Source organism: Lonchura striata, chromosome 2, assembly GCF_050655825.1.
Source record: "Lonchura striata isolate lonStrDom1 chromosome 2, ASM5065582v1, whole genome shotgun sequence".
NCBI lineage: Eukaryota > Metazoa > Chordata > Aves > Passeriformes > Estrildidae > Lonchura > Lonchura striata.
This window is the reverse complement of record NC_140704.1, coordinates 85,374,674-85,398,162: the sequence shown is the minus strand read 5'-3', so window position 1 is coordinate 85,398,162 and position 23,489 is coordinate 85,374,674. Positions and strand designations below refer to the sequence as shown.

The 23,489-nt window shown below is 40.7% G+C and overlaps 1 protein-coding gene and 1 pseudogene across 1 annotated transcript in view; both read right to left on the bottom strand.

The window, feature by feature from the left end:
- Positions 1 to 20,133, bottom strand: part of DAP (death associated protein) — a 59,242-nt gene extending 39,109 nt beyond the window's left edge. Inside the window, exons 1-2 of the mRNA XM_021538416.4 lie at positions 20,024 to 20,133; positions 9,551 to 9,647 (exon numbers count right to left, since the gene is read on the bottom strand). Of these exons, the coding sequence (XP_021394091.1) occupies positions 9,551 to 9,647; positions 20,024 to 20,078 (152 nt within the window). The 5' untranslated portion in view covers positions 20,079 to 20,133. The remainder of the gene's footprint in view (positions 1 to 9,550; positions 9,648 to 20,023) is intronic.
- On the bottom strand, positions 9,655 to 19,988 carry LOC146768325 (uncharacterized; annotated as a pseudogene).
- Positions 20,134 to 23,489: the final 3,356 nt, after the last annotated feature.

Genomic DNA, 23,489 nt, shown 5'->3' with positions numbered 1-23,489 from the left:
AAACAGTAAACACATTTTACCACTGCATGTTCTAAACACTCATATGAGGTTGCTGTCTCAGGAAACTGACCATCAGCACTGGAATGTAGTCAAGCTTATTAGCAACATTCAAGGTGTACAAGGATGCACACAGTGGGTAATGAGATTTTACTTACTGAATTATTCTGCACATTTTTGGTATTTCCAAATACTCTCAAAAGAGACACTTCAGCTTGAACAGTTCTCACAAAAAATCCAGCCTAGCTCTTCCACTGTAACACCCAGAGTTTTGCATTAATTTATTTATTTAAAGTAAAAAAAACCACAAGGCTTTAGAATAGGGTTTGGAAAGCAATGGGCAAACACTCAACACTCGAAGTACCTGGATTTCAGGGACTGTTTGATTCAGTACTGCAGTGTGAGGTGTAGATGAAGCTGGACGTAACTGAGAGTTAGCCTAGTACTTAAGTACAGCTCTAACAAGCTGGGGGAAAAAAAAAGAAAAAAGATAAATTTCAAGATTATTAGGGAAAAGAACTAACCACTTTGGTTGTACTCAGCAGCAACAAAGGCAGCTGCCCTTTGAATACAGTACCAGATCCAGGCACTAAATATATTCTAAGGAATATGTCTCAGAGAAACTGAAATTCACCAGAACTAAGATGTTGCGGATAAATATGATTATCCATAAATAATACAGCCAGGATGAGAACAGTTCTCCCAGCTAGCCGGACAACGCCCCTGCCTACGGATGGGTCCTAGGGTCAAGTGCACTGTTCCATCTCACACCCCAAAAGATGTATGGTTCACCCCACACCTCTATCCCTCCCCTAAAACATCAAGTGCCTGTAACCCCATTGGCCCGAGCCTTGTTCCAGCCCACCTTGAAGCTCCTTGAAAAGGGGGCTTCAATGGGCCACACGGTCTCTTGGAATTTCCTTCCCTCTCTTGGAACTTCCCCTCTCCTAGAGCATCCTTTTGTCTCTTCCCTCCCACACCCTCTCAAGCCCTGCCACGTGCTGCGTCTAGGAGCACAAGGCAGGACCTTTCTGCATCCCCAATAAACCTGATCCCCCAAGAGCAGCCTTGAGAGATCTCTTCCCAAACCGTCCTGGAGAGGCAGCAATTTTCTACATTAAGATTTGTGTGAATGTTGCTAAAATATTTTTATTAACTGCCATCTATTTAACATGATGTCTGTGACCAAGATGTGGTCATTAAAATGTTACACTAATATGAGAAGGCAGCAAGCCAACTGCAGTGAACACTCCCTCAAGAAGCAATGTAGTGAGTGAACAGGACTATTATCTGCTACAGCAGACCAAATAAAGCTCTAATGATAATGTAACAAATGCTTTCAGTGTTGTTCTTATCTATCTCCCATGTATCTCTTACTTCTAGTACCAGCATTCTGGGAGCAGCTGGGAGTGAAATAAATTTCCTCCTGCTTGGAACAGGGACAGTTAAGAAATTATAATTCAAAGCTTGTTTTAATATTAAGCTACTTCAAAGTTTGGTGCCTGATGCAGGGGAGACAGAAGAAACTTAAAGGAGACAAAGCTGCTACTGGAAAAAGATCCCCCTCCTTGGCACACAGTGTTAATCGCATGCACCTCCTACTCATTTTCAGCTCTTGGTGAAATCACTTCAAACATAGGGTTTTGATGCTAAATAAATGAGTAGCATCTGGTCCTCTGCAAGCTTTTTCTAGGAGAAATTCATACCTTTAGCTTTAGAAATACTCTCAGTGTTGCTGAACACTTAAATAATAGAGATTTGGGCTCAGTTAGCACAGTGAAATGGATTTGACTGTACTGGGTTTGAAAATTTTTGTGCTTTGTAATGCCTGTGCTTACAGACTGCCATAGTCACCTTCATCCCATGCATTCTAATACTTCAGAAAGATAATGACAGGAAAGAACTAGCAAAAATACCACACAACCTATTAGTTCAAGATCATTGACTTTTATGTACTGACATGGAATGCTGTGCTAACTAAGCTGTGCCACAGTAAAGATACTGCTTCCCATCCATTTTCCTCTCATATATGACAAAGCTGTTCTCATCTTCCTCATCACACAGAATACAAATTAAAGACTTTCATTCTTTTAAAATCTTTTTTCTTACACCAACTTGGCTGACAATTCAACTCAGCTTTCCAGCTAATTTCATAAGAGAGCATATGTTTTTTCAGGACAGAACCTGGCTCTCGCTGAGCTGGATGGCATTATCTTCTATTCCTTTGAGGGGGAGAAATATCAGATCTTTTTTAGTTCTTTCACACATGCACACAGCACTTCAGGAATGTGAAAAGAACTATCCATATAATGTCATAACTGGCACTTACATTGATGGATTTATCAACTTACTGCTTCAATCATCAAGAAATACTGGAAGCATAAAACAGTCTTTCAGAAAGCTCTCATCTTTCTGTATGAGACTACTTCATTCATAATCTTGCCTAGCTTTTTCTCCATTCCGTACATTCATAGATATTTTCAGCTCTTAAATGGAGATAGTCACAGCTTATTTTTTTGCTTTACAGTACCTCTGCATTTAAAAATCAGTATTACACTTTCTATTCTCTGTACATACATTTAATTCTACTACTGCGTAGACATTTGATAGTGTTCAACAGAGGTCACAGCAATTACTTTGCTACTTCTCAAAGTAACTGGTCATCTGCAAAAGCTATTGTCCTGAAAAATCACATGAACACAGCTAATATTGTTTTCAGGTTTTATAACTAATCAAAGTATGTATGTATAAACTTCAGCGGATTTGAGCATCTGCTAATCGCAAAAACTCTAGACAAAAGATAGAGACACAAAGATGAATAATAAAGTAGATAAATGCATTGAAGACAATGCCACTAATATAAAGGAGAATGGTGTAACACTATTAAGAAGCTATTCCCTTAATTGTGAAGTAAATTTAAGTCCAAAATAATAAAGATAAGAAGGAGGAAAGGATTAAAAAAACGCCAAGCACTAAGCACAGACTCTTTTTTGGAAATAAAAATATTTTAGAGAAGGTAGGAAGCTATTTCCCTAACTGAGCTGTGTTCAGTGTTATGCTTAATAATATTACAAAATTATAGCTGCAATTATTTGACAGCCTTTTTCCAGCAGAACCTTCTTCTAATCTTTGGAATATTTAGCCAAGTAAAGAAAAAGTTAGTCACACAAAGCTCTAATATGACCATTGGGTAACACCCAACATTTGCTGCAATTTGTATCTTTCTCAGAAACCACAAGCACCGTATTCACAGTCAGGTTCCTTTTCCATTGCATTTCCACCAGACATTTCATTTTTAAGGCCAATGGCCTCCAAAGCTCCATATCTGAGTAACAAGAGTTTAAAGGCCAAAGACAGGAATAAAAACCTCTGAGTCATATCCATTATATCTATACATTTAACCAAATTTCATTTTTTACATGGTCAAATGTAAAATGACAATACAATCTATAAACATAACCTCTTTTGTGCAACCTTATCAGCTCATGGAGGTAACACAATCAGGCCATAAAGAGGGGAAAAAAGAAACAGTTAGAAATATGGTGGAAGAAATTTGAATTCTGTCCAAGAAGAGATGACAGATGCTTTTACAAAGTACCAGTTCATTCCTTCAGGGCTGCTTCCACTGACACAATAGCCCAAGGGACCTTTGAAGCAAAAGGGGACTCAATCAGTCCTCTACCCACCAAAGCTGCACATTTCCTCTCCAGAAACTTAAACAGAAGGTGTAGCAGTCTATCTGTCCTGACCTGTCCCTTTCTTTTAACCTTAAATATCCATCACACTGAGTCAATGCCTGCTTACATTTCCAGTACTTTGGTTTTACAGATGCATGAACATAGGTAACGAGGTCTTTTTCAGCTTTATGTAGGTGAACTTCATGGGAGGAACACTAATGGGTTATTCACTCCAAGTATTTATGGAAGTTCATTTTTACCCATTCACATTTATATGGGTTTGGTTTCCATGTTTAACATGCTGTAAAGTTTGGAGGGTTTTTTTGTTTGTTTACATACAGAACTCTCAAGATTTCCCTCTGTCAAACACCTGTTGACTCTACAACAAACTACATCAGAACCACCTCGACTGGAACATCTTCATATGTGATAGAGACTACCTCCTAAAGGATGTGCATATAAGTGAACTGAACACATCATTTCCTAGATCTTAGCTGTTCTGAAGAGCAGTTATTCCCAAGCTAAAGGGTCAGAACTTTGACTCTAGACTTTCTACCCCAGCTTCCATATTCAGACTATAAATACACATACAAACCTTCTCTAACGGCTTAATTATATAACCAATTTATATATTTTTTAATTCTGTCAGAAGTTTGGTCAACATGGGTCATGACAAGGCAAAGACTAAGAATATTTTAATGACAGGAGAATCTTAAGTGGCAAATAAAAAAAAAGGAAATAATGCCTGTGACTTATTTCTTGTCAGTTGCAGCAGAGCAAAGTGAGGGAAAGGAAAAACAAATTTACTCTTGAATGAAAGCATATACCTGCAGCCAAGCTTTTGAGATTTTCATTGCACTTCCGAAAGAAAAAACAGGTTTAGCTCAACTTGCATATTCAGACTTAACAAGTAACACTGAAGGATAACAGGGGCCTTTGACAAACTCCAATCTCACCTAAGTATTGAGAGTACTCTTTGGCATACAAACATCCATATGCTTCATCAGCATAATTTTACTTTTGAGTCAACATTCTAAATTACTCTCTTGTTTTTCTTCCTTTCACCCAATGGATGAAAGGCAAATATCCACTTTACAAAAGTCAGGCATAATGTTGGGTTCACAATTTCCAGGTAGGCTCAAGATACAAAACACATACAATTTACATATATATAGAGAAACTACACTAGTGTGTTTATCTTGAGTAATTAAATCATGATAATTACCAACTTTGTTTCAGAAATATAACAAGAGAAGGCAAGAGTCTTTAAGACATAAAAGCCTTTGCAGTTTACCCTATTTGTTAAAAACAAGCCAGATACTTCAAATATTTTTTTTAATCCAGATCCTGATAGATGATTCCAGTTTCTTTTTCTTGAGACCCCAGAGTGACAACTAATGAATCTCTTGTGCAAAAGTGAACATGCAGCTCTCAATTCATATTATCTGTCTTTCAGGAGTATTTATTATGTCTAGAGTCAGCTGCTGGCACAGGAATGCAGATGATACTGCAAATCTCAGTCAAACAGGCATTAATGGACTTTTAATAAAGCCTAGGACTTTGAGTAGCCTATTCATTCTAAATAATTTCTATGACAACATACAGTCCTGAAAAATGATGGCTTTTGATTTATAACTTCTATTTCTATGTTTCAGCCACCTCTAGCATCACAAAAAAAGCTTCCAGCAGCAATCAGTATGACTGTCAATCAATAAAAACTGCAACCGTATCCAAAAATACAAACCAACACAAGTGTTCAGAAATTACAAAACCCTAAGAAAAATCAGTAATTCATCAGTACAGAAGTTCAGCCGGCAGAATCTTAGCCCTAAACAGGTTGATCAAAATGACTCATTTTGAAAATAAAGTGGGCCGAGGATCCTACCACGCAGTACAGTTTAACACTGATACCCTGACCATGGGGGAGCCACTAGCTTTGGATGCCACACATATCTTTAGTTCACCTACACCAAACTGTGCAACTTTCTTTCATTGAGCCTCCTGCACCATATAATCATATCCAGACATTCCTTTTTAAGTTAAAACTATAAATATACTAAACATATAAAATTATTTCTGCTACAACTCAAGGCTGAGACCTGCCCTGTGGAAAAAGTTTCAATTTATGCAAATGATCCTATCACATATTGTTTTAAGGGATCACAAATCACCACCCTGACAAGTCTCCCTACAATTTCATGAAATGGGAGGTTGTCATAATTTTATTTTAGGAAATAGAACTGAGTAAAATACTTTGCAGTGTAAGTTACAGTAACTGGACTGCAAGTTGCTAAACAACTGAGAAAAAGAAAACATCAAAGACCTACCTGGTGAATGTTAAAGTCACCCTTATCACAGCACTATGTCAGGGGTGTTTACCTATGTCAGCTTCGTTTACAGTAAGACTAGGAACACTGATCCAAGTCTTTTCCTGAAAGCTGCAAAAACAACACCAGCTGTCTCCAAAGCCACAAATAGTTCTACGAACTGAAGTTTTCTTGCTCAGCAACTGTTTAGATCTGTGACATTACAGAGAAGCCATGTGCTCTCAGAGTTCCCAGAGAACTCTGGGAAAGACTGAATTCTTTTTTCCATTTACTACCAGTTCCACTAATCTGTCTTCAGGTAAATTTACAATGAGATTAAAGTAATGACTCATCCTAGCCTCCCTCTCTTCACACACAAATTACTCTTCTCTGTTTTCTTATTTTGTCAGCTGCCCATATCAGCTGACAGAGATTTTCTGAAGGGCTGTTTGTTTCTTTTGACTTCAGATGCAATGGGACTAGAGATTGCATCATATCAACGATACCACCTTTAAATGGCAAAGACTAAAACCATGACAAGTACAAAGTTTAAAACACAGATGTTTCCATATCTGCTTAACAAAGGGATACAAAATACCAGCTAACTAAGCTCCAGAAGTACATATATATTGGTGCTGGAGAAAGCAGCAATGCTCACTTCACCCCTCTTGACATATCCATTTCCTGATAAACCACCCCTCACACACATCAGAAATCCAAGGGTTTTCAAACAGCACTACAATCATCTGGAGCAGACACAAACCCTGGGGGACTGCACCTTCCAGCACAAAAGCAGCTTATGCACTGCAAACCTAATTTCATTTAGACTAGCTTATTCTGTCTATGGCTAAATACCTTCTTTCTCACATAGCTTGTACTGCTACTAGAGTTCTGCAAGTATTCCCAAAGGAGCCTACAAAAGAACATTAAACCCTTTCCCTTACATACACAAAAGGCTCGCAGTTCTACCAGGAAAACAACTTCTCTTTACTTGTAAACAAACTTATATTATAATTCATATTAATTCCCACCTAACTATGCTTCTTATGTCCTCCTGCTGCTTTCTTTCTCAAGAGGATTTGATCAAAGAAATAAAATAGTTCAGCTAAATGCTTTCAGTCTGATACACAGACTCAGAATAACTGTATGTACAAGTGCCTAATACAAACCAATAAAGTATCCTCTACATGAAAACTAAAGCAAAGGGCACACTCAAAGTGCATATTTTGACAATCAACAGATTGGGTGAACAAAGGCATGGATTTTGAGGTGCCACAGCTAGTTAATAAGATAGCTCTAGAAGTCATTAAACTTCCTCCTCTGTATTAAAAGCATAACCTTTGCTCACAGTATTAAAATACAGTTTGTTTTTGTTAGCATCTACAAATCAAGAGTGCCCACTCATTCCACCCTAGCTGCCTAGGTTTTGTTTCTCACTGGGGATTGGTCTCAGGGTATTCCTGAGGTGATGCTAAACTGACACACACATTTCAAGGAAAAATCTAACACATGTCAGCTAGGATTGGTCCTTCAGTCCAAATGACCAAACTAATTAACCTCTAAAACACACACAGTGTGAACATGAAGTCCTCAGCACCTGCTGCTTACCCCTACAGATGTGCTTCTACTATATCACAGCACCTGCTGCAGCAGACACACAGCCACAAAAATCAAGGTTAAATTTTAACTTTTCCCTACATTATTTGAGTGAAACACGGAAAACATAATCTTGTTTGAAGAAGGGAATAAAGCAGGTGCTGTGTTGCAAGAGAGGCTTAGATCTATGAACAGGCACAAGAAGTCTTGTCATTTGTATCGTAATGAGGCTCCTCGCCATGAGGCTGGCATGCTAGGGAAAGACAAGCAGGTATATAACACTGTGTTGGGTCTGGCTGAGGTGGTAAATTCTCCCCACAGCAGCCCTCACAGTGCTGTGCTTTGCACTAGACACACCACATAACATAAAACACACCAGGTTTGGCTACTGCTAAGCAGCACTTACACAGAACCTAAGCTGCTTCTCCAGCATTATTCTCTTACCTGCAGGCAGTGGGTAGACAAGATCTTGGGAGGGGACAAAGCTAGGACAGCTGACTAGGACAGCTGACCCCAACTGACCAAGGGAATATGCCATGCCATCTGCTTAGCAACAAAAACTAGGAAAAAGGAGGAGGAGGCAGGGAAAATTCGTTACTATGATGTTTGGCTTTCAGAGCAATCACTGACATATACTGAAATCCTGCTTCCCAGGAAGTGATGGACATCATCTACTGATGGGACATAGTGGATACATATTTTATTTTCCTTTGCTCCCATGAATGGCCCTTGCTTTTGCTTTATTAAAATGTCCTTATCTTGATACATGTGTTTTTTTCATCTGACTTTGTCTCTCCTCATCCTGATGAGTAGGGGAGTAATAGAGCAGCTTGGTGGACACTAGCTGACCAGTCAAGGTCAACACACCTCAAAAAAAAGGATGTATCCCTGAACAAAGTTTAAATTGACCCCAAGATAAAATTTCTTACTTTAGACAGAACTTGACTGCAATACAGACTCTTTCAACTTATGTGTCACAGTACAGAATTAAAAGATGATCAACTTGGTTGATGAAGAAAATTTTAATTCTCCTGCCTGGCATTTTAATTTATTAATTAAAATTACTTTTCCCTTCTCAGCAATGTGTTTCCTATTCAAGTAAGTAAACACATTCAGGTTTATTTCTAGACATTTTCACAATGCTTATTTATTACCATTATTTTACATGTAAAAGAAATATAATCTAAGTCAGTCTACTTAACCAAAACACCAGGAATGGTTCTCTGGTTTGTTTTTTTAACTTGAGCAAATAGCAAGGACAAACTCATGCCCTAACTTAGTAGCTAAATATTTCAGGTAAATAGTCTTGGCTGGAAAAAAAACAGCTAGCTGAGGAAAGCAGCATAAAACCAGGTGGCTTTTGTAAAAACAGAAAACCAGCAACAGTCCATTGAACCTCCCTGTTTGCATTTCTAAATGGCAGTAATCCGATAAATCTAGTTAAAACTACTAAGTAACTGCAGTCATATCCTCCACCACCAAAACTGATAGATTCCCACCTAAAAGAAAAGCAGATAATATTAGTACCATATATTTTTATTTGTGTTTTCTAAAGCACCGTTGTTAAATACCAAACAGACACAGGATTAGGGGCCAAAGGGTAAAAGGAAACACCCAGCACACAGAAAGACCACCTCATATATGGACTGCCTGCTTAATAGTTGTGTCCAAATATGCCTAGCCTCTATGCTTCTGAACAGTCTGAATTGAAACATTTTAGGAAAACTGAGGTTTTACCTCTATTGTACTTTTTTCTCCAGCCCTCTCTTACATGGCAGGATCCTTTAAAGAAGGCTCAGATATGAAAGTTTCCAAATTCCCCAATTCTCTTGAAGAAGCATCCAACTTGCTACTGCTTTATGATACAAAAACAACAGCACCTTTGGTCTGCTAGTCACAAGGAAAACAAACTGGTGATATGGTCCAAGGTCATGGAAATTCACTGTAGCACATGCACCAGATTAAAGTGCTCACCTGCTTGTTTCCCAGTCTTGGTCATCCTTATCTTTTTCTTCTTTGGCATCTGAATTGTGTGGGTGTTTCTGCACAATCCGCATCCCACCAGCTTTCACTAGAATGAAAATTAAATGGATAACAACAAACCTCAGTCAAATCCATGTTAGGTGAAGAATGTAAGGATGACCTACCCTGCTTCCCTCCTGATACTTTGCATAGTAATTTAATAATAAACACAGTTTGAAAAAGAGACACAAAGTGTTAAAAAGTGGCAAGCCTAAAGAACAGCTACTTCAGGACCACATCTACTTCAGGACCACATTCTCTTTCACATGATGCTGTATTTGCTTATCCTGAGAAGCTGCAGCTCATTTTACCACCTGCTTCCAATGACATTTTAGAAAACTCAAAATCTGTTGTAATTCCCCCTCCACCCCATTCTAACTTGCAGCAGTCAGAAGAAACTGAGGCAATGACACATAACACTACACAAGAGGCCACAAAACAAAGAAACTGACTTGTCATTTCATGTTAAAAATGACATCTATAATAATGGTATTTATACAAAGAAGTACTTCACAAATAGTGTCATAAAAAGCAAAATTTAGGAGAACTGTTAACTTGTATTTAGAACAGAGCTTTTTGGTTTGCAAAACATATGAGCACTTAGAACATTTTTAATTCTTGCATCATTTAACTTTTAGAAATAAAAACATGAAAGAAGCCCTTTGAAACACAAAACAAGAAGTGAAAGCAGATCCACTTATGTGCATCACTTATCCACTCCAAGGTGCAATCTAAGACAGGAACCAAGCCAGGCTTAGCACTGCAGCTCCTAAGCAGAGCAACAGACAGGTTGCTCTTGATCTGCGTTCTGGTTCAATAATGTACTTTTTCTTCAACAATTGCTACACATGCTTACAGGACAGCACAGGATAAGATGACACATCTCATTAGCTTAGTTGGATGGGTTACACTGCCATCAGCAACCACATCAGAAAACCACTATAGTGGTCATAAGTCAATAAAACCACTTAGAGACTTGCTGGTTTGTGTTTCACAGTGCCTTCACACAGCATCTGTGGTAAGCCCCGGCAGAGGTGTCACAGCTGGACAGAGCAGGATGCCAGAGCATCACTCCGAGAAGCTGAAGCTGGCAGGGACAGGGAGGCTGTGCTTCTGACAGCCCTCCTGTGTCCTGCCACAGAGGGAGCAGGGCACCTCACAGCTGTTCTGTGCTATCCTGGAAACCTAGACACAAGTTTAATTCCCAGTTCTGAACCACGACAGCAATGGAAAGACCACTGCTGTGCATAAATTTTAGAGCCTGGGTGAAGGAAAGCAGGAAAGAGAAACTGACCTGCTCCAGGAGAAAGCTCTTTGGCCCTGTCTTTTAAAAACAGATTTTAAGTTCTGAGTGATATTTGAATGATAAACTTCTAATTCAATAAAGGTCCTTAACTAAAGACAGGCAATCAACAGACAAACTCAAGGAAATATCTTTTAAAAACTATCAAAACTGTGTCCTCTTATCATGCACTAAAAAACCCCAAACCCAAATCACTAATGATTTTGTGTTCCCTCTCCAGCCTAAAACTTTAATTTCAGAAATGTTTCACATGGGACAAGGAAAGAAAGACTACATTTCTTTGTAGAAAACTACATTTCTTTGTTGCCTGAAGTGAAGCAAAAATTAAAATTCCAATTAATTTTTCTTGATTCAAGTTCCTTAGAAATTTGTTTGCAAAAGTAAACACTGAGTTTTGCCAAGTGTAGTCTTCTTTTAACATCTCAATTAATCAAAGTACTGCTATGCTTTATTTACATTTATTTATAAATTGTTAATTTATTTTAATTAATTTCTAAATTTAACACCATTGCACAGTCAGGACCTTTTGTCATTTGTTTCAAATGACTTTTCATGGAAGATGCTGTCGCCAGAGCAACATCTGTCAGGGTTACAAAAAACAGTTCTGAACAATACACACATTTCCATGTCCTTCAACATCTAATAGAAAACTGGAGACAATGACACCTGAAGATTATTGCTAATTTTGATCTAAAATGCCTCTCCTCTCACACTGTGTATCATCATGCCACCAGCCATTCCTTTTTTCTTAATCTGTCGCTGGAAAAATTACACAGCTAACACATTCAGATTTGCCTGTATGCAGAATTAAGAAGCAGGGATTAAAAAGCAAATAACCAGGCAAATAAAAAGGCATAATAGTGACTAATGCAGCAACTTAGAATTTTAAATGTGATTTTTTTTAACTAATATAGTCAGGCATAGTATATACAGCTTGAAGTACTTTGGTGCATAATTGAATTATATTTAGCAATCCAAGGTTACTGTGCAGAAGGAACCAGCAGCTACAATAATCATATGTATTTGTGAGACCAGAAGTGAAAATTAGATAGCTTTCTGTACTTATCTGCCACCCATTACACAGCATGCTCATATCCCCCAATCCAGTTTCAGGAGATTTAGTTTAAGATGATAAATACTCTTGCAGCATAATTCACCTTCCTTTTCAAAAGGTATCAGCTAAGCTGCATTACCTCAGGGTGTGACAAGAGAAGAATTGATTACATCCAAGAAACTAATGAAAAACCCACTCAACACTTGTGAGATTTTTCCCAGGAGTTATGAGGAATCATCTATTTCCTACTTGCCTAGCATTTACTACATAATTTGACAGATGCTTACCATGGTGATTTTGTTACTTAAAAATCATCCTTAAAAGAGCTCAGATTTCCTTATCCAGCAAAGGATTTAAACAACTGATAAACCACCTTCCAGAACACTGTCAGACTGCAGTGTCCAGAAGTGGACGGTGTCAATGACTCTGTGTTGGGATTACGAAGAAGGCAGCTCCTGTGCTGAAGAACAAGTGCAGAACTCAGGTACTAAGGCTCCCTGGACTGGTGACAGCCTTTACTAAAGCATGAAATAAAGAAGGGATCATTTGCCAGCACACTCAGAAGAGTAACAAGTTATCTGCTTCACTACTGAATACAAGTTTTGAATTTTAATTATCATATGTCATGTTTTCTGCCCTCGAAAGGCAAACAGGACTACCTTGTCAGTCCTGTGAATGCCAGCCTGTGTTCCTCATAAGGGTATGACTACTCCTCCTGGAAATGTATTATAACTGTGTTAATCAATTACCACTCAAGCTGATCTGGAGTCAGGAAGCATTCAACTTTTTCTTCCCTGCCCCCACTGCTGGACTCCTCTCTGAAACTGAATTCTGAAATAAACCCCACTGAGTTGGAGCGAGTACTAAGTGCCTAGAGAAGCACCACAGGTCAGGGATGCCCTAGCCCCAGCTCGCTCAGGGTGCAGACCTGAGGCAGTCCCTCCCAGAGAAACCTTCCAGCTCAGCCCACATCACCCGTTGGTCACCACAACTGTACAGAACTTTTACAAATCCAGAGTACAACCAACAGTCTTTGCAGCTTTCATTTTCCTTGAGTATGCATTCAACATTAAAATAATAATTAATTTCTTATGTAGTGTAATAACAGATTCTGTTACAACGACAAGATGTATGAAAAAGGAAACACAAAATATGCAGTTGTACAAGATTAAGGGAGCATGCATTAGTGTTCAACAAAGTAAGAAGAGGAGGTATTATATGCCTTCATTTCACAGAAATCTCAGCTCAGAGCTATTTTTTAATGTACAAAAAAGCACCCATTTTCACAAATCTATCATAAAACATAAATACACTATTAACACAATCACCTTCCACAGTATGCACTAGATGAACAACTAAAGCACAATTACACAGATCTCTTCAGAGGAATTGTACAAACATACTCAGCAATGTATTATGGGCACACTTGATCTCACTGACAGGCGGATATTTAATAAAGATTAAGTTAGTGCCCTCTTAAATTTCAGAGGGGAGGTCAAAGTCACTTCCAGCACTGAGGTCTTGAGGTTTCTTTCCATTTCATTACCCTTTGTCTTTTCAAGTGCCTTTTCTTTTCCCTCTAAGTGAAAGATCAATGCAGAGAGGAACGCAGTGCTGTCAGTAAGCAAGGGCCAATGGTGCACTTGAAAAACAAAAGATTTGTCAATTTTGCTTTTAATTTGATGACCCAAATCTTTCCAAACTTACATAGTCAGTAAGGTAAGTCATGTCTGTAATTACAGGTCTCTTTATAGAACTGTATGCAGCAAAACCTGGGCTTTTAAGCCATTTATCACAAGAGATTCCCTATTCACACGTTTTCTTGGATAGAAATTTGCCTTGTTATTGATGAATAAAATTCCACCTGTGTAAATTCCTTTAAAGAATTTCTTACTTTCATTTTATTAAAACTTGTTTGCAGACTGATCTACTGCATTATTCCAATATTCAAGGATCTAAACAAAATTGAGATAGTAGATTAAAACCTATCTTCAGCCACTAGAGTAAATATATACTCTTGCTAGTCAAAACACTTGTGGATTTTCCCAATGTTAAAAGACCAAAGTGCAAAACAGTTTCAAAAAATCTTCTTCCCAAAGCGACTTGAAGATATGGTAAAGCATTAGTTTTTTTCTGGCCTCAATAACAGACTCAGTGATCACCTTTCTTCCAAAGATAAATTTTGTTTGCGTGATCACAAAAAATGGGAAAAAAAACCCAAACAGGGATGCCTTAAACAGCACATTGTTCCTCAGTTCATACGTGGGCCTGTTACAGAATTTCTGAGAGACAGAGGTCATGATTTATGTTTGGAATCAGGTTTGAGCTACCCAGTCAGACTAGGCCTCATAAGCAGCCTTGATGGGGCCTCGAAGCCTTTGATGCAGTGAGAATTCAGTTGTGGTGCACAAAGAAATTATGTTACGGTAACTACAAAGTAATCAGCTATCCGAGCATGAATTAGAGTAGAGCTGCAGTGTGAAAAGTTTGCCCACCTTAAGGAAAAGGTAAATAATGTTATCGTGCCAATCAGAGTGTCTTTGTCACTGTAAACTATGTAGAAGCTTATATAAACTGCCATTTTATCTCGAATAAAGGGAGAACGTTTGATTAACCACTGTCCAGTTTCCCGTTTTCCCAAGATTCCCTGGCTTTTAGTGGTGCCGGACCAGGGAACCAGGAGGCTCCGATAAAGCTCTCAAATTACTCTTAGGGTTATGGGGAGCCGAGTTTGAGTTGCGCGACGAAAATTAAGGTCCAAATCGCTTTATGGCGACGGGACTGGGATCCCAAATTCACATTGTGTGAACGGGGATCAGGTGAAACAGAGCAGAAGTCTCCAGACTCCAAATCGGGCCGTTCCCGACGGGAGGAAAAAGACTTTTCGCATCGCTGTTTGTTTGCGAGAGTCCGCTGGAGCAGTGAAGTCCCCGGCGTTCACGAGGAACCCGAACGGCGGGTGTGGACGTGGCCGGGGCCGGGAGCTGGGGCGGGATGCTGCCTTGCCGAAGAAAAGCGAGCGCAGCAACCCGCGGAGGCTGGAGGTAAGCCGCGAAGGGAAAGAAAAGGGACGTATAGAGAGCGTCCGAGGAAGAGCACCGCGGTTCCTTTCATATATCCTCTCTGAGAGAGGGAAAAAGATAAAAAGAGTCAGATCTTATGCAAGCAATTTACTCGGTGGGCAAAAGACAAAGAAAAGTTACAGAAAGCCCTTCCTCGTCCCTTGCAAAACGGGTTGGCAGAACTAAGGCAGCGGGCTGCGGTGGCGAGCACCGGCCAGCCGCCCGGGCGGAGCGCAGAAGCGGCAGCGCGGAGCGGGGGGCGCGGGGCCCGGCGGAGCGGGGCGGAGCGGGGCCGGGCGGCTCCGAGCCGGAGGCGAGCCCGGGGCGGAGCGGACATCGGCCGAGACGGAAGGCTCCTTCTTGCCGAGCAGCAGCGCAAGGGGGGAGAGGGGCGTTCCCGGGGGCTCAGCCGCGCTGGAGCCGGAGCAGGCGGGGCTGTGGCGGGGGTGCTTCCTCTGCCATCCCCACGGTGACACAACAAGGACGGGAGCGAGGCGGCGCCGCCCCTCATCTCCCCGCAGCGCCCAGCAATGGCGGCGGAGATGGCGGCACAGTCCTGGTTGCCATGGCAGCGACAACGCCGAGAGCAGCAGCGCCACCGGTGGCGGGATCGCAACACTACAGCAAAAAGTTCAACAGCACTTTTCCAATTCCTTACAAGAGTCAGAGGACGTAATGAAAAAGTACAGCAGTACCGAGTGTTTTCCAAGATACCAAGAAGGATGAACATTATGTGAATCAATGTTATTTCAAATATGATATAGATAAAAATCACTGTATAAAGATAGAAATGTTAGTAAAGATTTAATTACCAAAAATGTCTCTGAAAACAGAGTTGAGAAAATGTCAGTCATCTGGAATGTTGGTATTGAGTTTGTAATTTCTGGTTTTGGGTTTTTATAGATAATAATATAAGTAATGACGATTTTTAAGTTTTATAGATAATACGATAAATAGTGATTGTTAAGTTTTTGTAAGTAATGATAAGTAGTGATTGTTACTAATGTTATGAGTGCTTTAAAAGGATTGTCTTAAACTATTTTAAACATTTCTTGTTGATAGGTTGATCATACAATGTGAGTTGTCTGATTTTTGTGATAAGAATTATTAAGGTATTAAGGTGTTGTTATAGTATTTACAGTCAGTTTTCATATGTGTTATTGTCTCTTTAGGTGACTGATCGCAAGATGTTTCTTTTCAGGATCCTGTGGTTTTGATTTTTTAACTACTCGTGATTTTTTTTTGTCTAATCTTTTATGCAGCTGCAATTCATCTTCCTTTAAAAATTCATTGCCCAAATTTTGGTTCAAGATTTCAGACATCAAAACTTTCCTATCTCTGAAGAAAGGGTTTGTTGTATGTAGAGAATTTTTGTCTTGAAAGAAATTTTGGACAGGTTCAATTATTCGATGGTTTGATAGAATTTTAATCATAGTTTTTTACTTATAACTGTTATTTCTAGGACTTTTGTTTTATAATGTGTTAAAACATATCCTCCAATTAGAGTTCGAGCTCTGGCCAAACTCTGGCTCTATGTGGATGGTGTGATTGACCCAGGTGTTTTCTGCATCAAAAAGTATTCAAGTCCTTTTGGCTTGACAATTTGACCATGTAGGGCAGCTGAGCCTCAAAGAGAGTTTTGGAGTTTTGATCCGGACATGTTTTATCCAAATCTCTGTTGTTTTAAGGTTTATCAGCTGCTGCAGACTCTGGGATAACAATTTGATAGTGTAGCACTTGGTAACTGTGATTTTATATGTAATGTTAATAGTGTATTATCTGATTGATTTTTATTTGCTGTTAGTTTCTTTACTATATGCATTGTTTTGTTCTTGATGTTTTTTCATGTTTATAACAAAGATGTTGATATTTCCATTTCTTCATGCAAATTTTAGGGAACAGAATTGAGAGAGGACTCTCCAGTCCCTGTGGGGGGTGTTGGGTTTGTTTGTGTTTTAGCAGGTGCAGAATCTAGATGGATTTCAATGAAGAATGTTGGACTTATAAATTTCAAGAGAGCACTGATCTCTCCACAAGTGGATCAGAGGATGCACAGCAAAAGTGGATTGTGCAAAGATTTGTGTTTCACCCACAGAAGATCGTGGACTTTGGGTTTTTTCATATGTGTATTTTTAATTATGTTATAGAACTTTTTACTAAGTTTTAATGGGTTTTAGTAATGCCTGTGATTTTTCTGTTCATTTTGCCATTGTTTTTCAATGGCAAAAGAAAAAGAGGGACAATCAATTAGATAATTATAAGCATAACATTAAGTTTATAATAAATGTAGTTTGTATTTATAATTAAGTTTGTTCCTTTCATGTTAGACAGGGCAACCAAGAACATGAGAAATACGTAGTGGGGTGCACTTCTGTAATACTAGCCTCATTTTTCACCCCACGAGTTGCTTCAGTGCAAGCTCTCACACAATTGAACATCCTGGCCTGCTGGACAGTAAAGTAAATATTCCATCTAAAATGTTAAGTGAGCTTGCCACAGATATAGGTAGTACCTGTCATGCAGTTCTTCAAAACAGAGCTGCCATTGATTTCCTTCTTCTAGCGCAAGGACATGGGTGCGAAAAATTTGAAGGCATGTGCTGCATGAATTTGGCTGACCGCTTTCAATCAATTCACAAATAGTTATCACAATTGAAGAACAACATGAAGAAATTTATTGCTGTAGAGCCTCTGTTTGCTAATTGGATCAGTTCTTTAGGTTTTACTAGTTGAGTTAAAGATTTAGTTCATTTTGGTATTGTATTTTTTCTTATTACTATTATTTGTTTTGTTTCTATACTGTTTTTATTATAGTGTATGCAAAAGATAGTGCACTGGGCCTTCAAGTCAGCCTGGGTAGCTCAAAAAGAAAAAGAGGGAATTGTTACAGAATTTCTGAGAGACAGAGGTCATGATTTATGTTTGGAATCAGGTTTGAGCTACCCAGTCAGACTAGGCCTCATAAGCAGCCTTGATGGGGCCTTGAAGCCTTTGAGGCAGTGAGAATTCAGTTGTGGCGCACAAAGAAATTATGTTACGGTAATTACAAAGTAATCAGCTATCCGAGCATGAATTAGAGTAGAGCTGCAGTGTGAAAAGTCTGACCACCTTAAGGAAAAGGTAAATAATGTTGGTATGCCAATCAGAGTGTCTTTGTCACTGTAAACTATGTAGAAGCTTATATAAAATACCATCTTATCTCAAATAAAGGGAGAACGTTTGATTAACTACATTGGTTCAGACCTGCGTTTGTCCTGTCCAGTTTCCCATTTTCCTGAGATTCCCTGGCTTTTTGGGCCCATGTTTTACAAAGAAAAAAACTCAAACTGAAACATTCTGATGGCAAAGTAAACCTGCACTGTACTCCAGTTGAGCTTGTACACTGTACATTGCTAGTTTCTCATGTGGCCTAGAGAAGCTCACTTCAGGTCTTTCAAAAATTTTCACCAGTTTTAAAAGACAGGTTTTGAAGCAAAACTCTCAAACATGGAACAACATCAGAAAATACAGCTGCAAAGCACATTCATTTAATCAGTGGTATAGCTGGAAGACAGAGCTAAACCAGCGCAAGATCTTAATGATCCCTCTGCTCTGAAGCTGACATGTACCTGAAGACAAGCCAGCTCGGGGACCTAGAGCAACAAAAGCTGTCAGCACTGAAAAATGATGCTTTTGTTTGTTCCCTGAGAAGCTCAGCAAGAGGCTGGGTAAGAGCTAATGCCATGAAAAGGGAGGCTGCAGGACTGGAATGACTGCTCGGCCAAGAAACCGACTCAACTGCACTGCTGAACTGTATCTGCTATACAAAGCAAAGCCATTATTTCTCACCTCTGTTTAGAGGGATTTCAGGTCCTCATTATAAAGAGCACAGAATTCAATTATGGTTCAACAGCTGTTTATAAATTTAGCTTTAAATCTTATCAATTGGTCTGAACATAAAACTAGTGACCTCGAGATTTTTTACTGAAACACTTAAAAATAAGCTTACCAACTACTCCACAGGGGAACATTAGTTGACATTTATAAAGCTGCTGATGCAGGGACCAAAGTTCCCCTTTCTAAGAAAACTGTAAAAAGCAAAACTAACAGTACGTGAAGGAACACAACTTCGATTCTGCAAAGAACTGAACTCCACCTGTGTACAGAGAGGAGCTGCCACCTGTGGACCCTGGAAGATGAGCAGATGGCATCTCATGGAGCTGACACACTGGAGCACCCATCCTGACCGTCCACTCGCACACAGCAGCAGGACGGAAGGCGACGGAGCTCCTCTGCTGGGCACTTCTCAAGCACCTTTACCTGTTTCCTACCCTGCCAGGCTCCAGAATCGCAGCCAGGAGTGCGCAGGGCACTCTGGCACTCACACCGTGATGCCCACAGGCAAAATGGATGCGCAGAGCACTCCTGTTTTCAGTGTCTGTTCACATTCGGCGTGCACTCTGCTGGACCAGCCGCGCAAGCTGCGCGGGGCCGACACTGCTCCCCTTCCCACCACTAGCAGCCCCAGGCGGGGCTCCGGAGCCCTCCTCCGCCTTTCGAGGGCGGGATGCCGGAGAAGACCAGGCTGTCTGCCTGCCGGCTGGAAGCCTGGAGATGCCAAGCTGCACACACCGATGAGGGTTTGGCCCCAAGCAGATCTCTCCCCGGGGAGAGGCAGGGCAGGGAGCGTCGCCCCGCCATCGGGAGAGGCTGCCGGAGGGCAGAGAGCGCCGTGGGAAGCTCCCACGCTCGGGCGGGGATCCCAACGCAACTCCCGCGGCCAGAGCGCCGCATCGTGCCCGGGAAGTGAAGAGCTCGCATCCCCGGGGGCCCGAACCTACCGGGGCTGACACGCCCGGGCTCGCATCCCCGGCAGCGGCCGGACCCGCCCGAGGCCGCCCTCTCTCTCCTCAGCCCCGGCGCGCACAGGAGGGGACTCGGCGGGGAACCGCGGCCGCCCCGGCCCCCCCGTCCCGTCCCGCGGGGTGGCAAGAGGAAGAGCGGAGAGACGGGAAGCGGCGGCCGTACCAGCAGGAGGGTGTCCGGCCCGCGTCTCTGCTTTCTCTTTGGGAGGCGAAGACATTTTTACTGCGGCAGCGGCCCGCTCCCGCACTGGGCGCCGCGCCCCGGCGCGGTCCGGCGAACACGGCCCCCGCCCGCCCCGTCAACGTGGCCGCTGGGGGGCGGCGCCGCGCGGGGCCGGCCCTGCCCCGGCCGGGCGGGGACGCGGCCCCGCCTCGGGCGGCACAGGCGGCGCAGGCGGCTCCTGCCGCCGCGTCCGCCCTGTTGGAGAGGGGAGCGGCGCGGGCAGCTAGCAACGTGGTGTTGAGTCCTCTGCACGTCAAATCATACTTGTAATTAGTGACTAATTGGCACTCTGCGCCTTGCGCTTTGTTCTGTTCTGCCAAACCGCGTGTGAGGCGGCATGAAGAGCAGTGCAGTTTTTGGCTGCGGTAATTTTCTTCGTGATAGCTGGTATGGGCCGTGCTTTGGAATTGTTCTGGAGACCCTGTTGATAACTGGGAGCAATAAGTGCGCACCTTGCCTTTGCTTCAGACCTCATTTCCTTGCTGTTTGAAATTACAGAGCTGATTCACATAGTTTTAAGAAAATTTTCAAGCACTTGAGTTAGCTTTTCCAAGTCATGTGGAAAGGCACAGAGCATAATATCTGAATTAATTATATTAAACCATATAAACCGTGCTGACCATTCTGGTTTTCTTTCATAGTTTGAAATAAGAAAGCAAGTACCTCAAAAGCTGAGTGTATGATGTTTGAAAGTTGCCCCTCCCTGCCTCCAAATCATCACACATTTGTTATAGGGAAATTAATGTAATAATATTTTATTTATTTGCTATCATTCTATGTAACATCTATATTATCATTGCAAAAATATATGTGACATGTAAATGTACATTTTGGGTTTTTTTTTTTTGCAACAGTCCAAAATATATTCACATCATGGCATCCTTAACAGTTGGAGTGAACAAATGTTTTAAAAATACTGTAACTGAGTTCTTACATTTTGCTGCTGGGTTATTTCAATTTCTTACACATACATGCAGCATGTTAAAGTCTCAAATTGTATTTTCAGCTCTGTCACCTTCTGTGTTGCCTAACACAAATTACTCCAGTTCCCTTTCTAGTTTCTGCCAAAGTCTATGCAGATTATAATTTTTTTTCTAGACTAGTATTAGGAGATTTTAATGCTTTTTTGTCTACCATCCTCTGAATTTGAATTAATTTCACTTTTTCTTGGTTTTCCCAGGTTTGTTTGCCTTGGATTTCTCTGTGCTGATTACTGAAGTTGATAGAAATTTTTGCTGTTGCAGGTTTAATCAAAACCAGCTGTTATAGAAATGAAATTTCAAAAAAATGTGCTGTATTATATTAAAACACCTGCAAATTAATGGTTTTTCTCTAAGAAAGTTTAATTTAATACTTTCCTATTTAAGCACAAAGTTTTAGTACATGAAGGTGCACTGGAAGTATTACATCAAAGATGTGCTTTGGCTGTTCTTGCTACAGCCAGCAACATTTTTTTATGTTATGAGAATTCATGTCATCATTAACACAAGTATTTGTATGAAGGCTTGCTGTCCATCCCCCCTGAGTATTTCTCAGAGACACAGGGCTGAAATTTCCTGAAAGTGCAGCTGTGTATAAGGTTTGGAAGCTGGGATCTCAAGGCAAACCATACTAGTGCAGAAGGAGCAAGAACTGGAAATAGGGGAAGACAGATTGGAACAGAATAAAATGAGGAACAGGAGGACTTGGCCTTAGTGGACCAGGAGACAAGGTCAAGAAGTTGAACAGGGGGTGCTGGAGGCGTAACATGAGAATTGTGAAGCAGAGCAAATACCATGGCAGAAGGAAATAAATGTTTTCCCTCAAACAATGAAGTAGGAACCAGAACTGGTTGGGTGAGATGAGGATGAGGACCTCAGGGAGAAGGGAGAGAGCACTGAACATACCTCAGGCAGGAGCAAGCACACAGAGCACCAGGCTTGTGGGAGGGAGAGGGGAGGATCTTTGTTGCTTTCCATGGTCTGGAACTTCTCAGACTGACCTCTCTATAGATGTCAGTGCACATAATTACTGCTTTCCTTAAGAGACAGAGGCAGTGCCAATGCTAAGTTTCTATGCTTGCAGAAGAATTATAGAGGTGTCAGTCTGATACCATAGGATAGAATTTAATTTTCAGATATTGTTCTTAAGTTGTTGCAAGAAAAGCAAAAAAAAAAAAAAAAAAATCCAAAATTAAAATAAATGCATAAGTAAATAAATTGAGATTCATAGAACCAAACACCTAAATGAGGAGATGCCGTAAAGTTTGTAAGTGGTATTTCTGTTTTGTGAAACAGTGTGATGGTTTCTTTGGCAAATGTAAGGCAACATGCATTTCTCCAGCTAGTGGCCATAATGTTAGTAACAATCACAGCATCAGAGAGTCATTAAGGATTGAAAAGACCCTTAAGATCATCAAGGCCAACCATCAACTTAGCACTGCCCATGGAAGTGTTCAAATATGTGTGGATATAGCACTTGAGGACATGGTTTAATAGTTCGCCCTGGGTAATCTGTTCCAATACTTTACATCTTCCATGAAGACATTTTTTCTAATATCCAATGTAAATCCTCCCCTGGAGAGCTTGAGGCCATTTCCTCTCATCTTGTTACCCAGGAGAAGAGACTGGCACTCAACTGGCTACAGCCTCCTTTCACAGGTACTTGTAGAGAGCAGTAAGATCTGCCTTCTTTTCCCCAGGCTAAATAATGTCCTGCTCAATTATGCCAACGTACAAGAGACAGAGAGGTATTCTTAGTGACTGGCAGTAAAATGCCAGGATTTTTCAGTCACTTAGTCATTTCCAACAGGCCGGTTGTTTGTACCAGCATGCACAAATGGCAGCAAGAGTGGGAAACTTAATCGGAAAACAGGCAGAGCTTTTTACAGAATGTTGGCTGTGGAGTCACTTCCTTTGCCAGCTCAGCCACGCCTGGTGCTGACACACTTTCCCCAGAGCCCGTAGCAAAGGCAAGCCCCTACTGGAAAACGAGTGAATGACAGCATCACAGTAGCAGCACACTAAGGGAAGAGTAAATAAAACATATTGTCTAGGATATTTCGTGTTTTAACATGTTTTGAAGATTGCTGGATGTTTTAGAATATAAGTATTTTTGTGGAGGATTCCACCACATACCTCTTCAGTTCATGGATAAGACCTGGTAATACATGTCTTTAGTCTCTGTGGCATTATCCAGCACAACCAAGAAGAGAACTCTCCAGCTACTACTAATTTTAACTAAAATAGCAAGCAGAAAAAAGCTATGTCTTTTGTGGTGATGGTGCAGGGAAAAAAAAAAAAGCCAGCCAAAAATAGGAAAAAGCACTTTACAAATCCCAAAGGCTAAGTTAAAAAACAACCTGAAGAGAATTGTTAGGAAAGTATGCAAAAGTATGCATATAACAACTATTTTCAGTGGCAGTTGG